At 42.8% G+C, this 23,049-nt stretch overlaps 2 protein-coding genes across 7 annotated transcripts in view; one reads left to right on the top strand and one right to left on the bottom strand.

Moving 5' to 3' along the window:
• Positions 1-6,387, bottom strand: part of FARS2 (phenylalanyl-tRNA synthetase 2, mitochondrial) — a 547,898-nt gene extending 541,511 nt beyond the window's left edge. For 2 of the 3 annotated variants that reach the window (XM_011984594.1, XM_011984591.1), the window contains exon 1: positions 5,743-6,355. The gene's annotated coding sequence lies outside the window, so the exon portion shown is untranslated. Of the gene's footprint in view, positions 1-5,742 lie in introns of all 3 variants that reach the window. The other variant, XM_011984592.1, reaches the window with a different exon arrangement.
• A 95-nt stretch (positions 6,388-6,482) lies between these two features.
• Positions 6,483-23,049, top strand: part of LYRM4 (LYR motif containing 4) — a 216,047-nt gene continuing 199,480 nt past the window's right edge. For 3 of the 4 annotated variants that reach the window (XM_011984589.1, XM_011984588.1, XM_011984587.1), the window contains exon 1: positions 6,483-6,783. In XM_011984589.1, the coding sequence (XP_011839979.1) occupies positions 6,698-6,783 (86 nt within the window). In that variant the 5' untranslated portion in view covers positions 6,483-6,697. The remainder of the gene's footprint in view (positions 6,784-23,049) is intronic. The other variant, XM_011984590.1, reaches the window with a different exon arrangement.

Genomic DNA, 23,049 nt, shown 5'->3' with positions numbered 1-23,049 from the left:
AATCATTCTAAAATATCCAGACAATATGAAAGCATTATTCCTAAAATACTGGTCCCTCATAAGCATCAAGAAAGAAAGAATGAAAGTTATCTGTAACTGATTACAACAAATCACACTGTCAAAGAATTCTCATGTTGGTCGGGGTTTGTCGTATGAAAAGACGGTTTCTTTCCTTTACAATGAAAGGAAGTAATGTGGTTTTTTTTTTTTTAAATAAAAAAGAAAACCTCTAGAAATAACTGACATTTGATATACTTTACACAAAATAAATTGTCAATTTTATTGTTACTGCCCACAAATATGGGAACCCTTCGCCTCCAATCAATGAAGCTAGAGTGTCTAGTTGCAACATATCATAGCTTTCAAGATTTCTCAAAACAGAGAACAGATTTTCATAAGTATATCTGAAAAGAGCTTCTACAGAAATGCGAGTCTCAGAAAATCCCCCAAGAGGAAATGTCTCACATACACACATAAATAGACAACCTAAAAAAGCACTAAGTCTTTTCAAAGAAATGTTAATAGAATAAAATGTAAATTTATCTTAAATAACTAAAAAGCTAGTATAAAATCAACACTTGAGATTCCCAGAATATTTATAATATTTCCAATACAAACCGGTTAGCTTTACAAATAAGTGAGAATCCAACTAAATTAAAATTCAAATATGACTAAAATTTACCCATGTTATCCAAGAAAAATCAAAAAACTTCAAATTCCTGAAGCCGGTGCTTTATCTGTGAAGCAGTGTTGCATCATAGCTAGACAGATCACATCTCAGGGCAAGGCCCACCCTAGCTACTTTCCAGTTGTCTGACCCTGGCTAAATAAACTCTCAGCTTCAGCTTCATTTTTTTTTTTCTTTATTTTATTTTATTTTATTTTATTTTATTGAGATGGGGTCTCGCTATGTTTCCCAGGCTGGCCTCAAACTCCCAACCTCAAGTGATCCTCCTGCCTTGGCCTTCCACAGTGCTGGGATTACAGATGTGAGCCAACACACCTGGGCAGCTTCACTTATCTTAAATGGAGATCACAGCTCTTCCATCAGGTCATGGAAAGATTAACTCAAGTCCTATCAGGATTCAGCTCATCTCCTGCGTAAAACATAGGAAAGTCGACGTATTAACTTTCCACGGGATCTCCCTGTTCTCACCCTCATGCACTCTACAGCTCTGGCCAAAGCCTTCTGCAGGTTATGATTGTTTTTTCTTAGATCTCAACCAGGGTTTCTCCTTCATCCTTTCAAGGTAAAGGGCTACAGTAGCCATCTTACAACCACACTCACACATTTAAATCCTTCCATTCCTTTCAAGGCCCAGGAAAAACTTAAATCCTCTCAAGCCCAACACAAACACTACCTCCTCCATGAAGCCCCCTAATTCCTTCAGGTCAATGTTTCTCAGCCCTGGCTATTCCCAGTCATGGAGGGAATTTTTTAAAAAATTAAACAAAATTCTCCGAAGCCTGGGCCTTAGCCATGCTGTTGGTCTGAGGTGTGGCCCAAGCATCAGGGAAGGAAGTGACCTCTCCTTGCACTGAGACCCCACAACACTTCACCAGCCCTTTCCTTGCAGCACTTTGTACAGGATGGTGGAAAAGTTATTGCAGTTTTTACTATTAAAAGTAATGGTCAAAACCACAGCTACTTTGGCACCAACCTAATACCTCATTTTAATCATATACAAATGCATTTAAACTATAAAGTTCTGGAAAACAGGATCAGTGTTTGATTTATATATCGCCCTCAAGTTATCACAAGAACAGTAACTTGAATTGCTAGGCTGCCAGCTATCTCCTGAATGCACAGGTAAATAAATAACATTTCAGTGCCCCTGGAATATAGGATTCAAATTCATGATTTGAAACAAAAGTATTTATCAGTACCCGAATAAATAAATAATCTTCCATTTCAACAGCTCAGCTGTTACGTGCTACTTATATGACTCAGCCAATGCATAAGAGAAAAAATAATTAATTCCAGAAAGAGACACAACATCACTAAAATAAAGCTAGTACAGGGCTAAACACTTCAGTGCTCCCTCCCTTCCCACCTCCTACCATTCTAAAACACTTAGAGTTCTCTAAATAGATCAAGCACCCTTCTTCCTCCATGCTTGGAATATACACTGCAATCTTCAACCACATTCCTCAACTGGCTCTTACTTCTCATTCTGGAAACACCTTCTACGATGGAAAGCCTTCCCTTAGGTGAAAGTCCTGGCTCAGTATTCCTCTTCTGTATTCCTTTAGTGTTTGCTAATATTACTCATATCACAGCAACTGTCAAAAATAAATTACTGGCCAAGTGCCATGACTCACAACTATAATCTGAGCTCTTTGGGAGGCCAAGACAGGAGAGGCACTGAGGAGTTTGAGACCACCCTGGACATCATAGTGAAATCTCATCTCTACCAGAAAAAAAAAAAAAAAACTTAAAAATTTGTGAGGCATGGTGGCATGAGCCTATAGGCCTAGCTACTCAGGAGGCTGAGACAGGAAAATCACTTCAGCACGGGAGTTTGAAGTTACAACGAGATACGATCGCACCACTGCACTCCAGCTTAGTAAACAGAGCGAGGCCCTGTCTCTATAAAATAAATTATTGTTTGGCTTATCTAGTCACGTACAAGTTTCTTAGGGGTGGGGAGGCTCTCATCACTGTAACTATATCGTCTTATATAACATATGGTACTCATGGGCTGGGCGCGGTGGCTTGCGCCTGTAATCCCCACACTTTGGGAGGCCCAGGCAGGTGGATCACCTGAGGTCAGGGGTTCAAGACAAGCCTGGACAACATGGTGAAACTCCATCTCTACTGAAAATACAAAAAATTTGCCGGGCAAGATTGCACTATTGCACTCTAGCTGAGCAACAAGATGACACTCTGTCTCAAAAAAAAAAAAAAAAAAGAAAAGAAAAACCATAACCTATAGTACTCAGGAAGTGTTCAATAAATGCTGAAGGAATGAATGAATGAGGAAAAAGGCTTCAGTTTGTTCATCTGTACAAACGAATAAGTTGGTATCTAAGGTCTTTCCCCTTCATGTTCTATTAAAATGAAGGATCAATGTATAATACTTGGATTCATGTGTGGTGTAGAATAGAATAATTTCTTTTTTCTTTTTTTTTTTTTTTTGGTAGACAGGGTCTCACTCTATTGCCCAGGCTACAGTGCAGTAGTGTGATCATGGCACAATGCAGCCTCAACCTCCAGGGCTAAAGCAATCCTCCCACCTCAGCCTCCCAAGTAGCTGGGACTACAGGCACATGCCACTACACCCAGCTAATTTTTGTATTTTTTGTGTAGAGATGAGGTTTTGCTATGATGTATTTTTTGTATAGATGGGGTTTTGCCATGTTGCCCAGGCTAGTCTCAAACTCCTGGGCTCAAGCAATCCATTTACCTCAGCCTCCGAAAGTGCTGGGATTACAGGTGTGAGCCACCATGCCCAGCTGAATAATTTCTAAATAATACCATAAATTACTACTACTATACAAATTTTACTTTATACATCATTTTGATATTTAAGCTTAAGGACAGAAAATTGTTGTTACACTGTTTATGATTAGAGAAATTTCTCTTCACAAAGCATTAAGTGGTCATTGACAACCCTAATTTTAATAGAAGGTAATAAATGATCTTACATAAAGAACTACAGGTAGTCAGTAACTTTCGATAAACGAATACTAAAGAAATTTTTATGTTTTGATGCCTAAATGGTACCTCCTACTTTACAGATATTCGCTAAGAAAAATTTCAACCCAGAATAGAATGCATATTAAAGGACATATGTGTAAGGTCCATTCTTCTGCTTCTGGCCCAATTCTACTTACAATCTCAAATAGAGTTTGTTTTGTTTTGTTTTGTTTTACGTAATCTCTGCAGTGAAGATGTGCAAAAGTGAGATGTAGCTTCAGAATGATTATCTTCTTTTAGTTTCTCCAGGTAATGATGTCCAACACATTGGTAAACCATTTTAAATAAAATAATGAGGTATTTTTGTGAAGATTTGGCTCAGAATTAACCGGGAAGCTATCACTTTCCTAACTGCAACCATTGCTCGTACTAACGGAGGACTAAGCTACCCAAACTATTTAAACTATACATATTTATTTGGAAAAGTTTTATTTGATTACAACAAAGTTGAGTCATTTAGATATACCATATACATTAATGATTAAATTCCTTGATAATTAGGTAGAAACAATTGTATATAGTTATTCCAACTTTACTCTCAAAAGCAAAATATAAATAACATAATCCTTTCTATTTTTAAACAAGCCAAAATAATCTTCAAGTTTTTCCTTTTCACTCTGATAGCATTCTCTATCAGCAACTTGCATTAATGTTGCAGCTTTAAGGTGCCGCATATCATTTCATATCACCAGCACACAACAGTGTATCAAGAGAAATCAGCTCTGAATCTTACTCTGTAACAATGTGCAATTGCCTTGGTCTTGGATCCTTTAAGAAATACCAAAGGGAAAACTCAAAAAAGTCTTTTCAATAAACCCGAGGGTAGATTTGCTCAACGACCTGGCCAACCAGGAAGTAACAGAAGTTTTGCTATCCTGTTGAAAAAAAAACAAAAAAACAAAAACAAAATCACAGACATGAGATTGTCAAGAAGTCAGGGAGGAGACTTAAAGGTATCTTAATGAAAGTATTTTCTCTTCAGTGCCTTTTAAAAAATGTCACTGCATCAGGATTAATAAGAATATCTGGATGCAAGGACACCAGGTTGCAAGTACACTAAAGAATGGTAAGGTCAGAGAAGTGTTTCCTGCCTTTAAAGTTCCTGAAAATAGAGGCTAGGCGTGGTGGCTCACACCTGTAATCCCAGCACTTTGGGAGGTTGAGGCAGGCGAATCACAAGGTCAGGAGTTCGAGACCAGCCTGACCAACATGGTGAAACCCCGTATCTACTAAAAATACAGAAATTAGCTCGGCAAGGTAGCGCGCGCCTGTAATCCCAGCTATTCGGGAGGCTGAGGCAGGAGAATAGCTTGAACCCGGGACGCGGAGGTTGCAGTGAGTCCGAGATCCTGCCACTGCACTCCAGCCTGGGCGACGGAGAGTGACTCCATCTCAAAAAAATAAATAAATAAATAAATAAAAGGGAAAAAAAATTCCTGAAAATATAAAGTTGCTTAGATATACAACAAGTTTATCATTTTAAAACCAAATACACTAAAGCAGATGAGTACACAACCGTGACCAAGCGGTTGGGAGAAAGATGGATTTTAATGCAAAGTTGTTTTGTTTTTACGCATAAGGTACTCCTCGCTGTGTTCGAGTGCGGAAAGGTGGGGTTCTTCCTAAGGTTGATTACATAAAGCAAGATTCCAAAAACAAGAAAAGTGCTTTGCAAACACAGTAACTAGAACTGGCTGAAGCTTCCAGCGTCCAGTCCCATGCTCAAAGATCAGAAAAAGCAACTTTATCCACCACTTTAATAAAATGATTCAAAAAAGTTGAAGTCTTCTGAAGAAAGCCATGGTTGAAAACTTGCTCCGCTTCTTGGAGAACGCCTAAAGCCCTAACGGGCTCAAATTATTCTCCAAAGTCCACAGCCCAAGCTGCATTTTACGCATTTATTAGACTACAAAACCACGGGGACTCTTCACTCAAAAGCAAAAACACATCCGGAAAGAGGAAAAAATCCATGGCCAATGTAACCCCCTAACCACACGAACCGCCCACGTCCTACCCCAGGCTGCAACGAGGTCGGCACTCACCCACCGCTCGCCTGGGAAACCCAGACCCAGGTATTTCAAAATCAGAAGCACGGCAGGCTCGTTGGCTCTCACGGGCAAGAATCTTAAACCCCAACTTCAGAGATACCCGTGCACGCTGGGCGCTGCCATTTTGACAGAAAGCGGGCCTTGCCCCGGAGGCCCCTAAGCAGGTCGCCCTGAGCAGAGCCGGAGTGCCACGGAACCCCTGTCTCATCACCTCCACACCCAGACGTCGCATCCCCCGGCCCAAGGAATGCCAATAAATCCCACCCTGCCGACCATGATCGGGCGAAGTTAAGTCACCCTTGAAATCCCGCAAGGTCTCTCAGGCAGAGCCGAGGGCGGCCGCCGCCAGCGTGGGCGGGGCATCGGCTGTCAGGGGCGGGGCGTCGACGCGGCGGCCTTCGGTAACCCGGGCAACGCGGCCTTCTAAAGGTACAAAGGGGCGCTGCGCCCCGAAACACAAATGTCTCCGCCAAAACCCCAGACGGTTCGCAAAGGCTCTCCGTGATGCAACTGCACGTCCCTCGAATGCCCGGACCTCCAATATCCGTCCCCCAGGAGCTTGGCTGGATGCACGGGCGGCCGGGCCTCTTATTTTCTCGCCCTCCGGCCGCGTGGAGCGGCTGCTGGATCCCGAGCCTCCCGGCGGGGGCGGAGGCGGGAGCGGGGCGGGGCGGAGGCGGGAGCGGGGCGGGGCGGAGGCATCTCCCTCCCTGCACCGCCCCTTTAGCTGCCCCGAGCCCTGCCTTCGCCCGCCCCCGAAGTGGCGCGGGACGCCCGGCGCGGTCTGCGGTCCACAGGGCTGCCGGCTTAGGCTTAGGACCAGCCCGCTGGCAAGGTCGAGCCGCTGCATTTTATTTCGTGCGTGGTTTCTGCACAGGCTGGAGTTCCGAGGTTGGGTCGTACTTGGGACCTCGGCGAAGAGGACCCGTTAATTTTTTTTCTTTCCAAAATGGCAGCCTCCAGTCGCGCACAAGTGTTAGATCTGTACCGGGCGATGCTGAGAGAGAGCAAGCGTTTCAGCTCCTACAATTACAGGTGACCCAGCGGGCACCGGGGACCTGGGGCCAGGGGCCGGGGACCGGGGATGTGGGTTGCCGCGGAATGTCCCCGGGAACTGGGAGCCACTGTCCTGCGCCGGCGTCCGCGAGGCAAGGACCGGGCTCCGCCATCGAAAAGCGTGGTCCTACCTACAGGTGTGGCCTCTGTGACCTCGGGGAGGAGCCCTTGTTTCTATCAGGGAAGACGTTCATGTCCTGTGACGCTTTCCCCCTAACGACTATCTTGGTAGTTGTTCTAGGAGCATGATTAGTGTTATGTTTCTGCAGAAGAGAAGAAAAGGATGGAAATCAGCCATTGGTGAAGTTAAGGCCAATGTGTTGCATATGTAAAACTTCCCTTGAGCTGGAAGAGTTGAGAGTGGAAGTGGCCAGTGAGTTGCACACAGCGACAAAGCTGAAGGCACACTCTAGCACCTCCCTAAAATTTCCTGGGTGTCGAATGAGTTCTTTTGGTTGCAAGAATCAAATCCATTCTATTTAGGGTACGGTGGAAACGTGTAGCGGTAAAGGAAAAAGCGTCTCAAGCTTTAGAGCTGAAACAGTTTATCCTGGCTCACCAGACAGAGATCCCGTTTCCTGGACCTTGACAGCAGAATACTGAGGGCCTAAACTCTTACATCGTTAATATAACACATTCACTTTTTCCCACGCCTCCCCACTTCCCTATTTGCCTATGAGTCTTTTATTGTTACTCTTTGTATGTTTTTTGTAATTCAGAACCTCTGCTTTCACAGTGTTGCTGGTTGTGACCCATCATTTTCTTATGGATTCTCTCTGCATTTTTTTTAGGTTTGTTTTTTGTTTTGTTTTGTTTTTACTAACTACCTGCTCCTCTCCGAGTTTGAGCCATATTCCCATGAGAAAGAATCTGATTGGATCAACTCATCTCTTTACCCCAAGGCCCCCTTAGGTGACTGGCCAGACTGTGGATTGGATGTCATAAGAGCAGAGCCTACCCTTGGAACACACCTGGTTAGGTAGGCCGCGCTCCACCAGGTGTGTGAGCTGGCAGGCCCTGAGATGGGTCTGCCCAGTACAACTTCGGTCGGAGGACAGGAACACTAAGCCTCTTAAGCAATGATTCTCAAATTTTTAGAAACCTGCCTAGAAAATGTACTCACCCTGCAAATTTGAAAACAGCATCTGTGTCATGCCACTGAGGTTGTATCCACCCAGTTAAGTGGTTAAATTTCATGGGAGAGAATGATTTTACTTAATGACTTTGACTCTGGAGGATAAAGAGTGTAATAATAGGCATACTGGTGGAACTTTAGCAAGAATTAACCAAACATCTAGCATCAAGTACTTAACCAAGTCTGTTGAGGAAACACATGAAATATGCAAGTTAAATAAATAGAAAGCATTTGATTTCACCATAGTCTGGAGTGAGATAGTTTGTCATAAAGCTCACTGAGGATACACAAGGACTTGGAATCAGTAGGCAGTTCACACTGGCAGGGAGAGTCTTACGTGAGACCATGTAGGAAAGTCAAGGTGGAGCCCTCGAAGACTATAACTTGGACAAGTTATTCAATCTCCGTGTTTCAGTTTTCTTGTTTATGAAATAGACTGTTGGACTAGACAATCTCTAAGGACCCTTCCGTTTCTGAAATTCTGTTTGGAAATGATTTATGAGCAAATGAGGCCCAAGTGTTTTCAAATGAGTAATTGCCAACTGAAGAGGAAAATCATTCAGACTTTAGGAAAATCATTCAAGGCTGTACCTGAAAGGCAGCAAATTGAAAATGGGTTTCAGTATGGGCAACTGTAAGATCATATGCGTTCAGAAAATAATTGGTCAAATTACACTTTATAAGCATATACTTTTAAGCTAAATTTATTATCCAAATATAAATATATTATCCAAAGGAGTCTGGTAATCATTTTATACTGTTGCCTGAGATCATGGACCTAAAAACCTAAATACCTGCTACTATTACCTCCCTAGATAAACTTACCTGTTATAAAATATGCCTTTCTTTTACATTAAGGCTGTGTCTTGTGAATTTCAAGAACAGTCCCTTCGTCCTTTCTAATCTCAGCAGCTGTTTGTCACTAATGGCAAATCAATGGCAACACAACATCCACTATCAATTCTGTGTACCACTGCTATCTTATGTTCTTCACGTCTATTAACACATTTGTTTTGACAATAATCTTGTGAGGTATGTACTATTTTTATTACCCTGTAAGGCAGCTGAGGCACAGGGAGGTTAAGTTACCTATCAAAACTAACACAGGTAGTGCTGAATAAGTAATCAAAAGTAGACTAGTAAGCATTTTTTAATGACCTGCGGATTGTGGTGCCTAAAGTAATTGGAGTAGTGAAATAAATACTTTGGAACTCTCTTGCAAGACCTATAATATAGGCCACTTTTTGATAGCAGGAGCCCTGTCTGCTCCTCCAGTCTCAGCCCAAGTCCCACATGTGCATCCTGTCCTCTGTCATCATCTGTTGCAGTTTCCTAAATGTGCCACGTCCTCTTGGGCCTCTAGGCCTTTGCAAGTACTGTTCTATCCAGCGGGACCTTTACCCTGTCTAGAGTGCCTCCTCTTCCTTCAAGATTCAGCTCAATTGTGACCTTCTCTGAACAAAAGTTTTCCCAACTCTCTTCATCCCACAGCCTCCACTCCCATCCCTCCCGCCACCCAAATAGGCCTCATTGCTGTGTGCCATTTTGTAGAAGCATACTTTGCCCAGTGCTATACCATAGCAGTCCCCAACCTTCTTGGCACCAGAAACCAATTTCATGGAAGATGACTTTTCCATGGACCGGGTCAAGGGAGGGTTTCAGGATGAAACTGTTCCCCCTCAGATCATCAGACATTAGATTCTCACAAGGAGCATGCAACCTACGTCACTTGCATGCACAGTTCACAATAGGTGCACCTACGAGAATCTAATGCCGCAGCTGATCTGACAGGAGATGGAGCTCAGGCCATGATGCACACTTACCTACCACTCAATTGCTGTGTGGCCTGGTTCCTAACAGGCTACAGACCAGTACTGACAGGTCTATGGCCCCAGGGTTGGGGACCCCTGCTATACCAGGCTCTGGAGAGAGAAAGTTGAGATTTTTGAGCTAAGCTAGGCACCTGTTATCAATGACTTTACAGGCCTATGTGGGACACAGGTACAGAGATAGTTATCACAGACTGGGTTAAGTGCTGTGACAGAAGGATGCACAGGGTGTAGAATCTAGAAGGCCTCCCAAGGGGTGACGTTGAATCAAAGGCATGAAGCAGCGTGTTGTGCTCAGGCAGGCAAACAGCACAGCACTGCCAGAGAGAGAAGTATACAGGGGGTGACAGGAAGGCACTGAGGTTGGAGAGGGCCACTGATTTGAGGGTCTGGGGGCTATGCTGAGGACCCTGGATTTAACCCTTAGCTCACAGGCAGCCACTAACATGACGTGACCAGGTTTGCATTTTTTGATAGATCACTCTGGCAGCATTGTAGAAGATGATTTTGAGGGGCCAAGGACATCAAATGGGAGTTGATTACAGCAGTGCAGAGTAGAGATTAGGACACTAGTAAGGACCGGAATAGTGGAAGATAGAGAAAAATGTTGTATTTGAGAAATCATTACAAGGGAAAATTGTTAGAACTCGAATGATTGGATTGAGGACTAAGGAAGAAGAGAATCCAAGCAGAGTTAAGAATGGCATCCAGGTTTCTGGTGAAGCTAAAGCACAGAGAGGGTGAATTTAAACTTGCACATTTAACTAACTTAGGTAATGCAGAACTAGGTCTTGTGGAGAAAGGGTTTTTTAGTTCATTTTTAGGGTATCCTGGGTGTAAATTTCCCCTAGGATGCCCAGCAGAGGTGGTTAATCACAGGGCTCTGAGGCTCAGAGGAGTGGTCAGCACCGCAGTAGTCAGCAACAGCAGCTCTGTGTGACCCCGAGCAAGTCACATCACTCTCTGTTCTGTAGTTTCTTCATAAAATGAGAGTCATAATTGATCCATCTCACACAGTGTAAAAAGGTCCTGAAACCAGTAAGTTTAAGAACCACATTTTTTTTTTCCAGTTGAAATCTTGCCCCTGTTGCCCAGGCTGGAGTGCAATGGTGCGATCTTGGCTCACTGCAACCTCCACTTCCCGGGTTCAAGCGATTCTCCTGCCTCAGCCTCCCGAGTAGCTGGGATTACAGGCACCCGCCACCACACCCAGCTAATTTTTGTATTTTTAGTAGAGACGGGGTTTCAACATGTTGGCCAAGTTGGTCTTCAACTCCTGACCTCAGGTGATCTGCCCACGTCAGCCTCCCAAAGTGCTAGGATTACAGATGTGAGCCGCCGCGCCTGGCCAAGAACCACATTCTTAAACTTTGTCTTCTTGGCTCTTCTTCAGCCAACTCCTTCAATTTTGATGTTCCCTAGAATAGCATCCGTAACCACTAATTTTCTCACCTTAAACTAGGATTTCTCAATCTTGGCATGACCAACCTTTTGGGCCTGCTAATTCTTTGTTAATGGGGGCTGTAGTCAGCACCACCGTTGTGAGTTAATGCACATCGAGTACTTAGGATAGTCCCTGGTGCAGAATAGGTACTTGATAAGTGGAATTATCACCGTAAGTCACATTAAAACCTAGATATTAGATGAATTATCTAGGAATACTATTTAGGTTAGTAGTTCTCATCCTGGGGTGATTTTATTTGACAGTATCTGAAGACATTTTTGGTTGCCACAACTTGGAAAGGGGGTGCTAGGCGTCTGAGGCCAGGGATGCACGGGGGACGGTGTCTGAGGCCAGGGATGCACGGGGGACGGCGTCTGAGGCCAGGGATGCACGGGGGACAGCCCCCACTGACAAAGAATTAGCTGGCCCAAAGGGTTGGGTCATGCCAAGATTGAGAAATCCTAGTTTAAGGTGAGAAAATTAGTGAGCTACAGATGCTATTCTAGGGAACATCAAAATTGAAGGAGCTGGCTGAAGAAGAGCCAAGAAGACAAAGTTTAAGAATGTGGTTCTTCAACTTAGCTGGTATTAGGCCTTTTTGAGGACCCCAAAAAGCTTTTGTGTATGTGGGACACGTTTATCACATTAGAGGAAAAAAAAAAAAAAAGCTTTTAAAAACACCTATTTTAAAATGACTAAATCCATTATCTTAAGTAATACTTTTATGAAGAATAACCATTTTTCCTCCCCCTAAATTAGCAGATTGATAGTTTGACACTTGTGTACGTCTCTTTCATGTTTGGCTTAATAGAAGACAACTGGGTGCTTATATTTGTTGCTAACTACAATTTGTTGCTATATCACGTGTCGCTTAGTATCTAATAACTTCCCCTGTATGCTCATAAGAGAATGCAATGTCTTCCTGATAACTATGAAAATAGTTTTCCTGGTGGATCCGTGAAAGGTCTCAGAGACCCCCGCCTGGTCTCTTGGCTAACTACTGCAGGGTTTAAGAAATGGGAGGAGACCAAGTAAAGAGTAGTGATGCAGAAGTCAAGATAGTCATATGTTTGGGGAAGGTAGCTGTGGCCAGCAGTGTAGCTTGTCTAAGCAATATCCAGTTCATAAAGAGGGCAGTGTGGAGACCTCTGGTACCATTACCAGAGCAGCATTGTTAGTCAAGTGGTTATGGCAGAACCCAGATTGTGGGGGTTTAGAGTTGAATCAGAAGTGAGTAAATTGCTCCCACGAGTATAGATACCCCCTCCACCTCCCACTGGAATTTTGGTTAATAAAACAGGAAAGTAGATGACGCTAGAGCAGGACCCATGAGAGGTGAAAAGTGGTGCCTGAGAGCGCAGCTGGAATGGTGTTTCGTTTTACAGGAGTGGAATGAAGGAGAAGAGGGTAAGGTGGAGTATGAGAGGGTGGAAAGTTGAGTTTATGTGCCAAGCCTGACAGCCAGTTTCTGGGTAAAGCAAGAGATAAGCAGATGTTGAGGAAGCACCTGTTCTTACCTTTATTAGGGCACATATCACACATACACAGTTAGCAGAAATTCTGTCTTATCTCTATTCCTAGTGCTTAGCACAGTACCTATGTAGCAGGTTGGTGCAAAAGTAATTCCGGTTTTTGACCATAAATTTAAAATTATTATAACTAAGCTTAACTGTATCTTTATTAATCAAAACAGGAAATATCATAATCAACACGTTTTTGCCAACAAGAAATAAGTTTCTTGCTGTGGTGTAAAAATCCATGCTTCGGGATTCTACAAACCCTTGGAAAGCATTTTCTTCATCCTGCTAGTCAAGGAAGCATTTTCCCTGCAAAAAGTTGTCGAGATGCTTGAAGAAGTGGAAGTCGGTTAGCGAGAAGTCAGATTAATGTGGTGGATGAGGCCAGTTTGTTCAACTTGTGAAGCATTGGTGTTGCGACCAGCAGTCAAGGGTCATTATGGAGACAGTTGGGCCATTTCTGTTGACCAGTGCCGGCTGCAGGCATTGCCGTTCTCAGTGCGTCTCCTGGATTTACTGAGCATATTTCTCAGATGAAACGGTTTTGTAGGGATTCAGAAAGCTGTAGTGGAGCAGACCACCAGACAGTCAGCATGATCTTTCTTCGGTGCAAGTTTGGCTTTGGGAAGTGCTTTGGAGCTTCTCGGTCCAGCCACTAAGCTGGTCATTGCCCGTTGTCATATAAAATCCACTTTTCATCACACATCACAATCTGATCAAGAAATGGTTCACTGTTGCATGGAATAAGAGAAGACAACACTTCATAATGACAAATTTTTTTCTTTTTTTGCTCAGTCATGAGGCACCCACTTACCGATTTGCAATTTGCTTCAAATCGAGTGACCATCAAATGGTCAACATTGAGTTCTGTGGCAACTTCTTGGGTAGCTGTAAGGGGATGAGTTTCCGTGATTGTTCTCAATTGGTCGGTGATGACTTCCAATGGCCAGGGATTGGAGGCTCCTCATTTTCGAGGCTCTCGTCTCCTTTGCAGAACTCCTTGAACCACCACAGCACTGTATGTTCGTTAGCAGTTTCTAGGCCAAATGCATTGTCACAAGTTGTCTCCGCTGCTTTTTGACCCATTTTGAAGCTCAAATAAGAAAATTGCTCAAATGTGCTTTTTGTCTGACATAATTTCCATAGTCTAAAATAAACATAAACAGCAAGTCATTAGCAAAAAAAAAAAATAAACTGAGAATTGCCCATTAAAATGATGTATAATATAACCACATTTATTCAAGAATGTATTCCAGTGTCAAACAGCAAATTCCAACAATGCAAAAACCGCAGTTCCTTTTGCACCAACCTAATAAATATTCATTGTTGAAATGCAATGGAAAATTGTATTCAGAGGTATCCCTCTTACAAATTAAGAAATATGTTATTGTAAAACTTGAGAAAAGGCTAAAGTGATGCCCAAATGCATATCAGATGTAGTGTCAGAACTCCCTAATTCTTCATCAGATATTTGAGTTTTTATTAATGTGTTATACACTAAGCATTGTGCAAAGAGCTGCAGATCAAAACGAGCCCCCTATTAAGGGTAAAAAATTACAAGCTCCCAAAGAAGTTTATCAATGAAGTACAAACGAAAGGCCATAGACAGGAGCTGGTCTCCTAAGTGCCAACTTAAAATTAGGAATGCTTTTGACCAGAAGTCACAGGAAGCCCTTACACGGGCTTAAGTAAATTGGGGGCTTATTCTTCTCACATAGAAAAAGTCTAGAGGTATGTAGCTGCCAGAGCTTATTTAGCAGCCAGAAAACGTGAGGTGTGCGTGAGTCTCAGTGTTCCTCTCAGGCTGACGCCCGATGGTTGCAAACAGCTTTTGAAGCTCCAGATATATCCTGTTTAGTCAGGAAGAAGAAGGGCAGTCACAGCCGGGAAAGGGTAAAGCTTTCCAGGAGGACTCTGCTTTTGTCTCATTGACCAAAACTTAATCATTACATTTTATATCACTAGGTAAACGACAGGCTGGAAAATTAGGATACAGCTATTCTAGCTTCTCTAGTGAAAAGACAGCAGAGAGAAAATGGTGGGAAGAACTACTGGTCAGGCAACAGTCTGTGTCAGCCACAGAGGTGGACATGCGATGGAGGAGCATTCCAGGCAAAGACAGTAAGGCATGTGAAAAGCAAAATGCAAAGTGTGTATCAGAACCAGATGTGGGTAACTGTGGCTGAAGCGTGGACTGAGCTAAATGCCATGATGTTAAGTGCTAGGTAAAATCCCCAGTAAGTAACAAAATAGGTCTCAAAGCAGAGTGAGGGATAGAAAGGGGAGGCAACTTGATTGGCCTCACAGTTGGTCAAGGGCACAATGGGATTAGAAGGCCGCCTCACTCCCCATGGGCTGCTGCTTCCACAACCCCGTCCTTTTCAGAAGAAACTTCCTGCACCCGTGCATCCTGTGACTAAGCCTGCAAAATCTATAGAAACATCAACCCGAGGAAATTTATTTTCACAGTTCCTCCTTACAGGTGAAATGGTTAAACAGGCTCCCTAGTTTCATGAGTGGTATGATTCCTAAGTACTGATCAACGTCAGATCTCGATTACTATGTACTACACAACTGAATGAAACATTATTGATATCTGTGATTGCAGTCTTAATGAAGGAACTAAATAATGATTCATGTTTAGGAGTCTTGTTTTCTTTTTGAGCCACTGGAACTCTAATATATTACCAGTTGCAATCCAGATTTATTGGCAAGCTGAGGAATTAGAACCATGAGCTCCTGGAATGGGAACCAGGCAGCCCTCTCACTCATCAAAGGATTTCTTTCGCATGTTTTCCTTGTTGTGAATCTTTTAACAGTGACTGCCTCTTCCACCCTATGTGTCACTGATTGATCAAGAAAGCTAGCATGAATAGTAATGATACAGTTTGGATGTTGTTTCCACCCAAATCTCATGCCAAAATGTAATCCCCAGTTTTGGAGGTGGGGCCTGGTGGAAAGTAGTTGGATCATGGGGGCAGATTTCTCATGAATAGTTTAGCACCGTTCCCCTTGGTACTGTCTTCACAATAATGAGTGAGTTCTCATGAGATCCAGTTGTTTTAAAGTGTGTGGCATCTTCTTCCTCGCTTGCTTGCTCCTGCTCTGGCATGTGATGTGCCTGTTCCCCCTTCACCTTCTGCCTTGATTGTAAGCTTCCTGAGGCCTCCCCAAACCTGAGCAGATGCCAGCATCACAATTCCTGTACAGTCTGCAGAACCGTGAGCCAATCAAACCTCTTTTCTTCATAAATTATCCAGTCAAGTGAGAACAGACTAATTCAATATCAACCCTAATTTGAATAGTATTCACAAGCACCTTTCACTTTGTAAAACAGGGCGGCTACAGTGAAAGCCTTAATGCCAAATATTCTTCCTCTTTGAGACAAATCAGCAAATCCATTTCTTCCTAATATTTCTTGAACATTCACTGTGTGTGTGTGTGTGTGTGTGTGTGTGTGTGTGTGTGTGTGTGTATTACCACACTAGAACCTAGGAATAGGTAGAATACAAACACAAGATGGCCCTGCTGCTACAAGATTGTAGTATGGTTGGGCATATGAAATGTGCATATAAGGACAGCTCAAGAAACTCACAGAGGAAGCATGCAAATTGAAATAGTGCCCAAACAGTGGAGATCTGCAGAATGTAGTGGGGCTGAGAAGACACCTTGCGTAATGTTTTGGCTGTCACATATTATATTACAGAAATATTTTTAAAATAACATTGTATTCTATTTTCAGCAGCCAAATAAGGGTTTTGCTCACTGTGAAATGTTGAACACATCATACATATCGGTAAAAATTGCTTTAACTCTTTAATTATACCATACGTAAGAACATAGTAAAGGAAGGGAAAATTGAAAGAGAAAAAGACTGCTTTGTCAAATTTTCTCAGTTGTTTCCAAATCAGTTCTTACATTTGTTCTGAATTTGTGTGACTGGATTTCATATAGAGCCTGTGGCACTATATTACAAAGAACTATTGTTACCTGACCTCTTCAACAATGCACCACAGGCAACTAGAGGTAATTCATTTGTGCCTAAAAACAGTTTCTTAGACTTTTGAAAGATTATTCATTATTGTTAAATATGCTGGAGTTTCCAAAAAAATTTTTTTTCTCTTACGTTGCTAAGTTCTGCCAGGTTTAATGATAATGGTTTCAAAAAATAAAAACAGTACGGTTAACTTAGAGTAGAAAACATTTAAGATGTTTATATTGAGAAAATTATATTCACCAGCCAAGGTTTTGGGGTGAAAAATAACATTCTTTTTTACTCTAGATATTAAAGCGAAGTGTCAAAAAGTTATTAGATCTCTGTGTCATTGCTGATTTATTAACTGTAGTTTACAAGAGTTTCTAAATTGCACTTATTCTATTTATACTCTGCCTTGGCCTTTAAAGCATTTTTAAAACTTACAAAAATACATATAGTAAAATATAATAAAATAAAATAATTGTTATAATTAAAAAATAATGAGGGAATCAAAGCAAAGAGAAAATAAAAGGGAATATAAGAAAATGAGGAGTAAAGTTAGGCCAGAAAGTACGATTATAAGTAAATAGAATTTTCTGAAAGTATCTCTAAATTATTCTTTGTTGCAGTAGGATGATACTCTTTTGTATGCAAAGTATAATTACAAAACATTCTCTTTGAAGATGGCTATCATGAGCCTAATAGAAAATTACCTCTTAATGACTCATGTCAAGAGTCATATGCAGACTTTGCTGAGGGTGAAAGGCACTTCATATCATATTACTGCCCCTGTATACCCCTTTCTTCACACTGAATCCCACCTCATCAGATCATAGATTTCATTTGTCTTAGTATTTCCCCAATCAACTGGTACCTAGCCAATTTAGGAAAGTTCTGACCTTCAGAAACCAAATGAAGTAATAAAACTAGGTAAGTTACATGAGCCAAGCTGAGAGTTTCTAGATTTAGCAAAGTTCAGCTCAGTTAAGGCGGGTCCTCCTTGCTGTTGTTTGGATCTGTGAGAGGAATGCAAGTTGCCAAGGTTATGACATAATGTATCACTGTGATATCTTAATCATCTGTGTGGTTTCATAGGTTCTCATTGGAATTCTGTTTGATTGTATTAATAGTTCTCTTAACTCAGGCATTTTGAGGTTAAAACACAGCTCGTAGAAATGATCTTTCGTGATTAAAAAAAAAAAATCGCAGTGACTGCCTTCTAGAAGTTTCCCCTAATTTTCTTTTCACCCCATCTTTCCCCAAAATTGTGACTCCTGAACTACTTTGACTTACATGTTGTTTTCACTATAACGGATGAGTATCATGAGTGAGGCAGTCTTGACTTAGAAAGATTTCTGGCCTTTAAGAAACCTTGGCTCAAATTTTAGGCCAACTAACTTTTTTATTCTGTGACTTTGGTATAAATCATATACTCCCTGTGTGTCATCTGTAAAGTGAGACTACTACAGTTGCAGAACTTTCTAACAGAATATTTGGTATTCTAGTAAGTGCTTCAAAATCATTTCTGTATTTCAGCAGATACAGATGAATTAATTACTACATAGTTGTCTCTTACACTGGTAGTCCAGCTGCCAAATCTTTGAAATTTCTCATAACTAACTGTCACTTTGCCAACTCAGTTAAACTTGTTGAACCATATTCTCAACCAGGTATTTATTAGTCATCCAAAGAACTCTATCACTGTAGTATGTAGCTTTGATATGATGCTTGTTTGATGTTTCATTCAGCAAACATTTATTGGGTACCTGCTTTGTGCCAGACTCATTGTTCCTTGCTGAGGATGTGAAGATAAACAAAACATAACCTTTGCCCAAGAGGCACCTGTAGTTCAGGACATGGACTGATAGATTCCCTGAAATTTCTACAACAGCATGTTGACAAAATACCAATAGCGAAATGAACAGAATATTGTGGAAGCAGATAGGAGAGACAGCAGCCTAACCCAAAAGGGGATCGGAGCTGAAGAAAGCAGTGGTGGCTGACCTGAGCTATAAAGGGCTAGTAGGGACTCGCTGGGGAAGGGAGGCAGAAGCAGATGAGAAACGCAGCGTAGTTGGTGTTGGCTGTCAGGAACTCTGGTTTTGCTGACACTCTGGTTTTGCTGATGGCATGTAGTGGGAGATGAGGGTGGAGACAGGTGGGACTGCTAATCACAGACAGCTTCATATGCTGTGCTAAGATAAGATGCTAGAATGTGGTCCTTGGCATTGAAAAGCCATTCAGATGTTTTCAGCAGATTGCAGACACTCCTTTAGCTAGCTCACCCCGTATAGAAAAGATGCTGAGGACATGGAGGCCAGTCAGAAGGCTGTTGCCCTAGTTGAGTTTACTCAGATCATGCCAGAGGCTTGGCTAGAGCAATGTGACAGCACAGGGAGAAGGGGACTGGCTTTGAGGTATGTTGATAAACAGAATTAGCTGGCCTTAGTGTTAGGTTGAATATGTTGGATTAGAGAGAACAAATCAAACTAAGGTTATGGGAATATCATTGGAAGAAGAAAAGTCATTCCAAATGAAGCATCAAACATAGACGACACTGCCTTCTTGGTATGAGGAAGACATCTTCCTTGAGCACCTTTTCGTACAGTGTCACTTCCTGAGAGCATCTGAACATTGCACGCGTGATCTTAAAGCAGGTACCTGGATCTGGGTCTTCACTTAATGTGTAGCCCTCTATATCTGCTTATTTCTCTCTTCTTTATCCAATTTTTATGTATCTTTTCTATATTAATGTTAATAATTTGCCTATTAATGTTCTTCAGTGCTCAATTAGTTGATTATGTCTGCTCTCAGAGTAATTTTTTTTTTTAATTTATTGGATGACTGCTGCCCTCATTAGACATCACTGATGCTTGTATTAAGCCGTGTATATTTATTCTTTTGTTCCTGGTGTAATGTTCTGAAAGGGTTTACCACCCTCTCCCTTTGACCTAGTTTATTCCAAGTTAACTTATGTGATCAATTCATTGTAATTATGAATATTACTCTGTAACATAGTTACTGACTTAAGGATTCTATACATTTTTTCTGCATATTCACTCAGTTATTTTCCCTATACAGTTAACCGTCCTCCACATCTGATTCCTAAGAGTGATATTGTTTTAACCAGATATCACTTCTATAGGCAGAAGTGTCTCTTAACTAAGATCTTCTTTGCCCTTGACTAAACAAAAAGCTAAATTAAATGAGAATACAATTCCTTGCACACAGATTAGACCCAGAAAGAATCACTGATTCTCCTGTCTTAGTCCAGTTGTCTTTTATTCATCCAACAGATTTTGTTTGAGCGCTCACTGTGTCCTGAAGTCTAGTGTTCTGTTTCTCTCCTCCTCAGACTAAGAATCAAAAGCTTCCAGCACTGTGGGGGCCTCTGGAGTTGTGGTGACATTGACATAGTGAGCATAGCATGCTTTCTCCTCAAACTTGAAACTTGAAGGAAATTCCCAGTGCGGGTATAACCACACCAGGGCAGACCCTGATCAGGCAGCCTTCTGGAAGGGGCATTGCTCACAAGCTCTGCCTGCTGTGAGCCACAGAATCCTGACCATGACCATCAGTCTCAGCACGGAGGGTTAGAGGAGGGTTAGACACGCCTCCTTTCCTGTGTCGCAAGGACTGTTTTCTCTTGAGGCTCTGACGTACTAGAATTATGTCCATATACCTCAGATCTCTGTGGTTCGTCCTTCACCCATTTCCTTCTTTGTACTCTCCCTGTCATTTTATCACATTCCATGGTTTCAATTGCCACCGCTGTCTTTACTCCCAAGTCTCTGTTTCCAGCCCCAGCCCCTCTTCCAAATACCAGACACATTACTCACCTGCCTCCTGTGAGGGTTCTTCAGAGGTACATAGGCAGCTGCTCCACATCCACCCAGACCTGCCACACCAGAGCTGGAACTGGGCATTTGTCCTTCCTCGCCCCAACTTCCCAGCATTCTGCCTGGACACCTCCCAGGCCCATTCCCTCCCCTTCACCCTCACTACCTTCGCCCATCCCATCCTGACTTCTCACCTGGATGGCTGTGTCTGTATACCACTGTCAGTCCCCACTGTACCCTGGCCTCCTCTCTGTGAGGTTTCTCAAGTACAGCAGCAACTCACTTAGCTGTGTGCTGGGCACTAGGATAAATGTGGTAGTTGGGGGATTCTTAGAAAGAGGAAGTTCAGTGGTTTCTCCAAATTAAAGACCTTGTAAGGAGAACAGAGAAGTGAACCCAATCTTTGACTCCAGAACCTGCACAGTCTCACCCAGCCACTCCACCCCCTTGCTTCAAATGTACCAGTGGCACCACGTGGTTTCTGGAAGGGAACTCATTCTTAGCTTCACATGGCACTCTTGTTCTTCCCCCTCGCTTCCTGTCTACTCTTCATGTCAGCAAATCCAACTTCCTGCATATTCTTAATAGTGCCACAGGGCTGTAGACCTTCATGTGATTCCATATTGCTTCCTATGTTTGGAACACACTTTCCTCCCTTATTAGCAAAGTTTTATTCATCCTTCAAAATTCAACTTACAGGTCAGCTCTGGGTAAGCACTCTGAAACTGCCCAACACCACCCTGCTCCCTTTTTTAAATTTTTTAAAGAGAAGAAGCAGGAAAAGGAAAAAACTATAGTTGTTTCTTATTGTTCTTGGGCTAAAGTCCAGAATCCTTCCCATAGCCTGTGTTTCCCTCCCTTTCTCGCCTTATGTCCTGTCACCTTCCCATTTGGGGAAGGTGGTGTCACTCTGGCGTTTTCCCAGCTTCTTAAATGCTCTGCTCCCTGGTGCTCATGCTGTCCCTCTGTCTTAAGATCTGCACTCACTCGCCTGGACCCCAGCAAGGCACTCCCTAGTCCTGTAAGCTCACAGCCCCATACACGTTTCCATAGTGACACTTACACCACTTGTAATTGTAAATGTATTTTGTTCTGATCTGCATCATGGTTCTCTGGCTCAGGCTCCAGGAAATCAAGGATGAGGACTAGATTTGCTTTTGCTCAGCACTGTCAGCCCAGCATCAATGCCAGGCAGCTTGTGGGGTGCACAAGTCCGTGCATATGACTTATGTTTATGGCAGCCCCTCTCTTGTCTTCCAGACACTGTATGCAAAGTCCTGGCTGTAACATGTCCCCATCACTCTTGCCACATTTTCACTAGACTGCCATCCTCCGTGGGTGTAGGAACTGTTTGAGTTAACTCTTACCACAGTGACAGAACACTGCAAAGCATAAGAACCACTGGCTGAGTGAACGCTGCATGTGTGCATGCTGCTTCTTAACAAGTAGGAGTAAAGGGATTTGGGTGAACTACTGGGGTGGCCATGTTCAGGCCCAGTCACTCACTTCCTTGTCCTTCCTTCCTCATCACATCTGAACATGAAAGATTCCCATAGAGTTTTAAGATCAGGTGCCGTTTTCCCAAACCAAATTTATATCAATCTTTTTTGTTTCCAGAAATTCACCTATATATACATATATATTTTTTTTTTTTTTTTTTAAGATTTTCCTGCAAATGAAGTCAGCATGATTCCTTTGTCATTGGGATCAGTGTCACATATGTGTTGTAGGCAAACAAAGAGCTAATGCATAGCCATGCAGTAACAGGATAGTCTGGAGAAGACAATCAGCAGGGGATGAGCCTCAGCAGGAACCAGGAGAACAGCCCTCAGCCTGCCCCACCCCACCTCAGATGCCATCCGCTTCTCAGAACTACACTCAGCTGCCCCCATCAGTGCCATGAAAGCTCCACGCTCATCCTGGCACCTCTTGTACCACAGCCCGCAGTCAGCGCAGATGGGCTCTTCGTGCCTCATGATTTGAACGTCCATGTGTGCATCCTGTCACTACTGACCCATCTGCCCACGTCGTCACTGTTGTTGTGGCCCTCTCAGTGCCTCACGCTAGGTGGCCATGCAGACAGCGGGTCCCTCTCTCCCAAGCTAGGGCAGAACTGCTTCTCATCACAGAGTGAGGGACTCAGGTCTGGGGCTCTTTCTTCCTGTGTTCTGGCTGAACTCACAAACTGGCCCAGAGAGGGGTCTCTCTTCTCCTTTCCAACACTCTCACCCCTCTGCTTTCGGCTCCCCATTCCCTGAGATCTTCAGAGCTGGTCCATCCCCTAAGGAACGAACAGGGATAGGGGAAGGGATGTATTACAGAGATGTCATGTCAATAGCGTTTTTAAGAAGGGCAGATGCTCCTCGACTTAGGACAGGGTCACATTCCCGTAAAACCATCATAAGTTGAAAATATATTTAACGCAGTACACCCAGCCTACAGAACATAGAGCTTAGCTAGCCAATTTTAAATGTGCTCAGACCACTACCCTTAGAATACAGTTGG

The sequence above is a fragment of the Mandrillus leucophaeus genome, unplaced genomic scaffold, assembly GCF_000951045.1.
Source record: "Mandrillus leucophaeus isolate KB7577 unplaced genomic scaffold, Mleu.le_1.0 Scaffold27, whole genome shotgun sequence".
Lineage (NCBI taxonomy): Eukaryota > Metazoa > Chordata > Mammalia > Primates > Cercopithecidae > Mandrillus > Mandrillus leucophaeus.
Note: the sequence above shows the minus strand (reverse complement) of the source record. Positions and strands in the feature narration are given on the sequence as shown.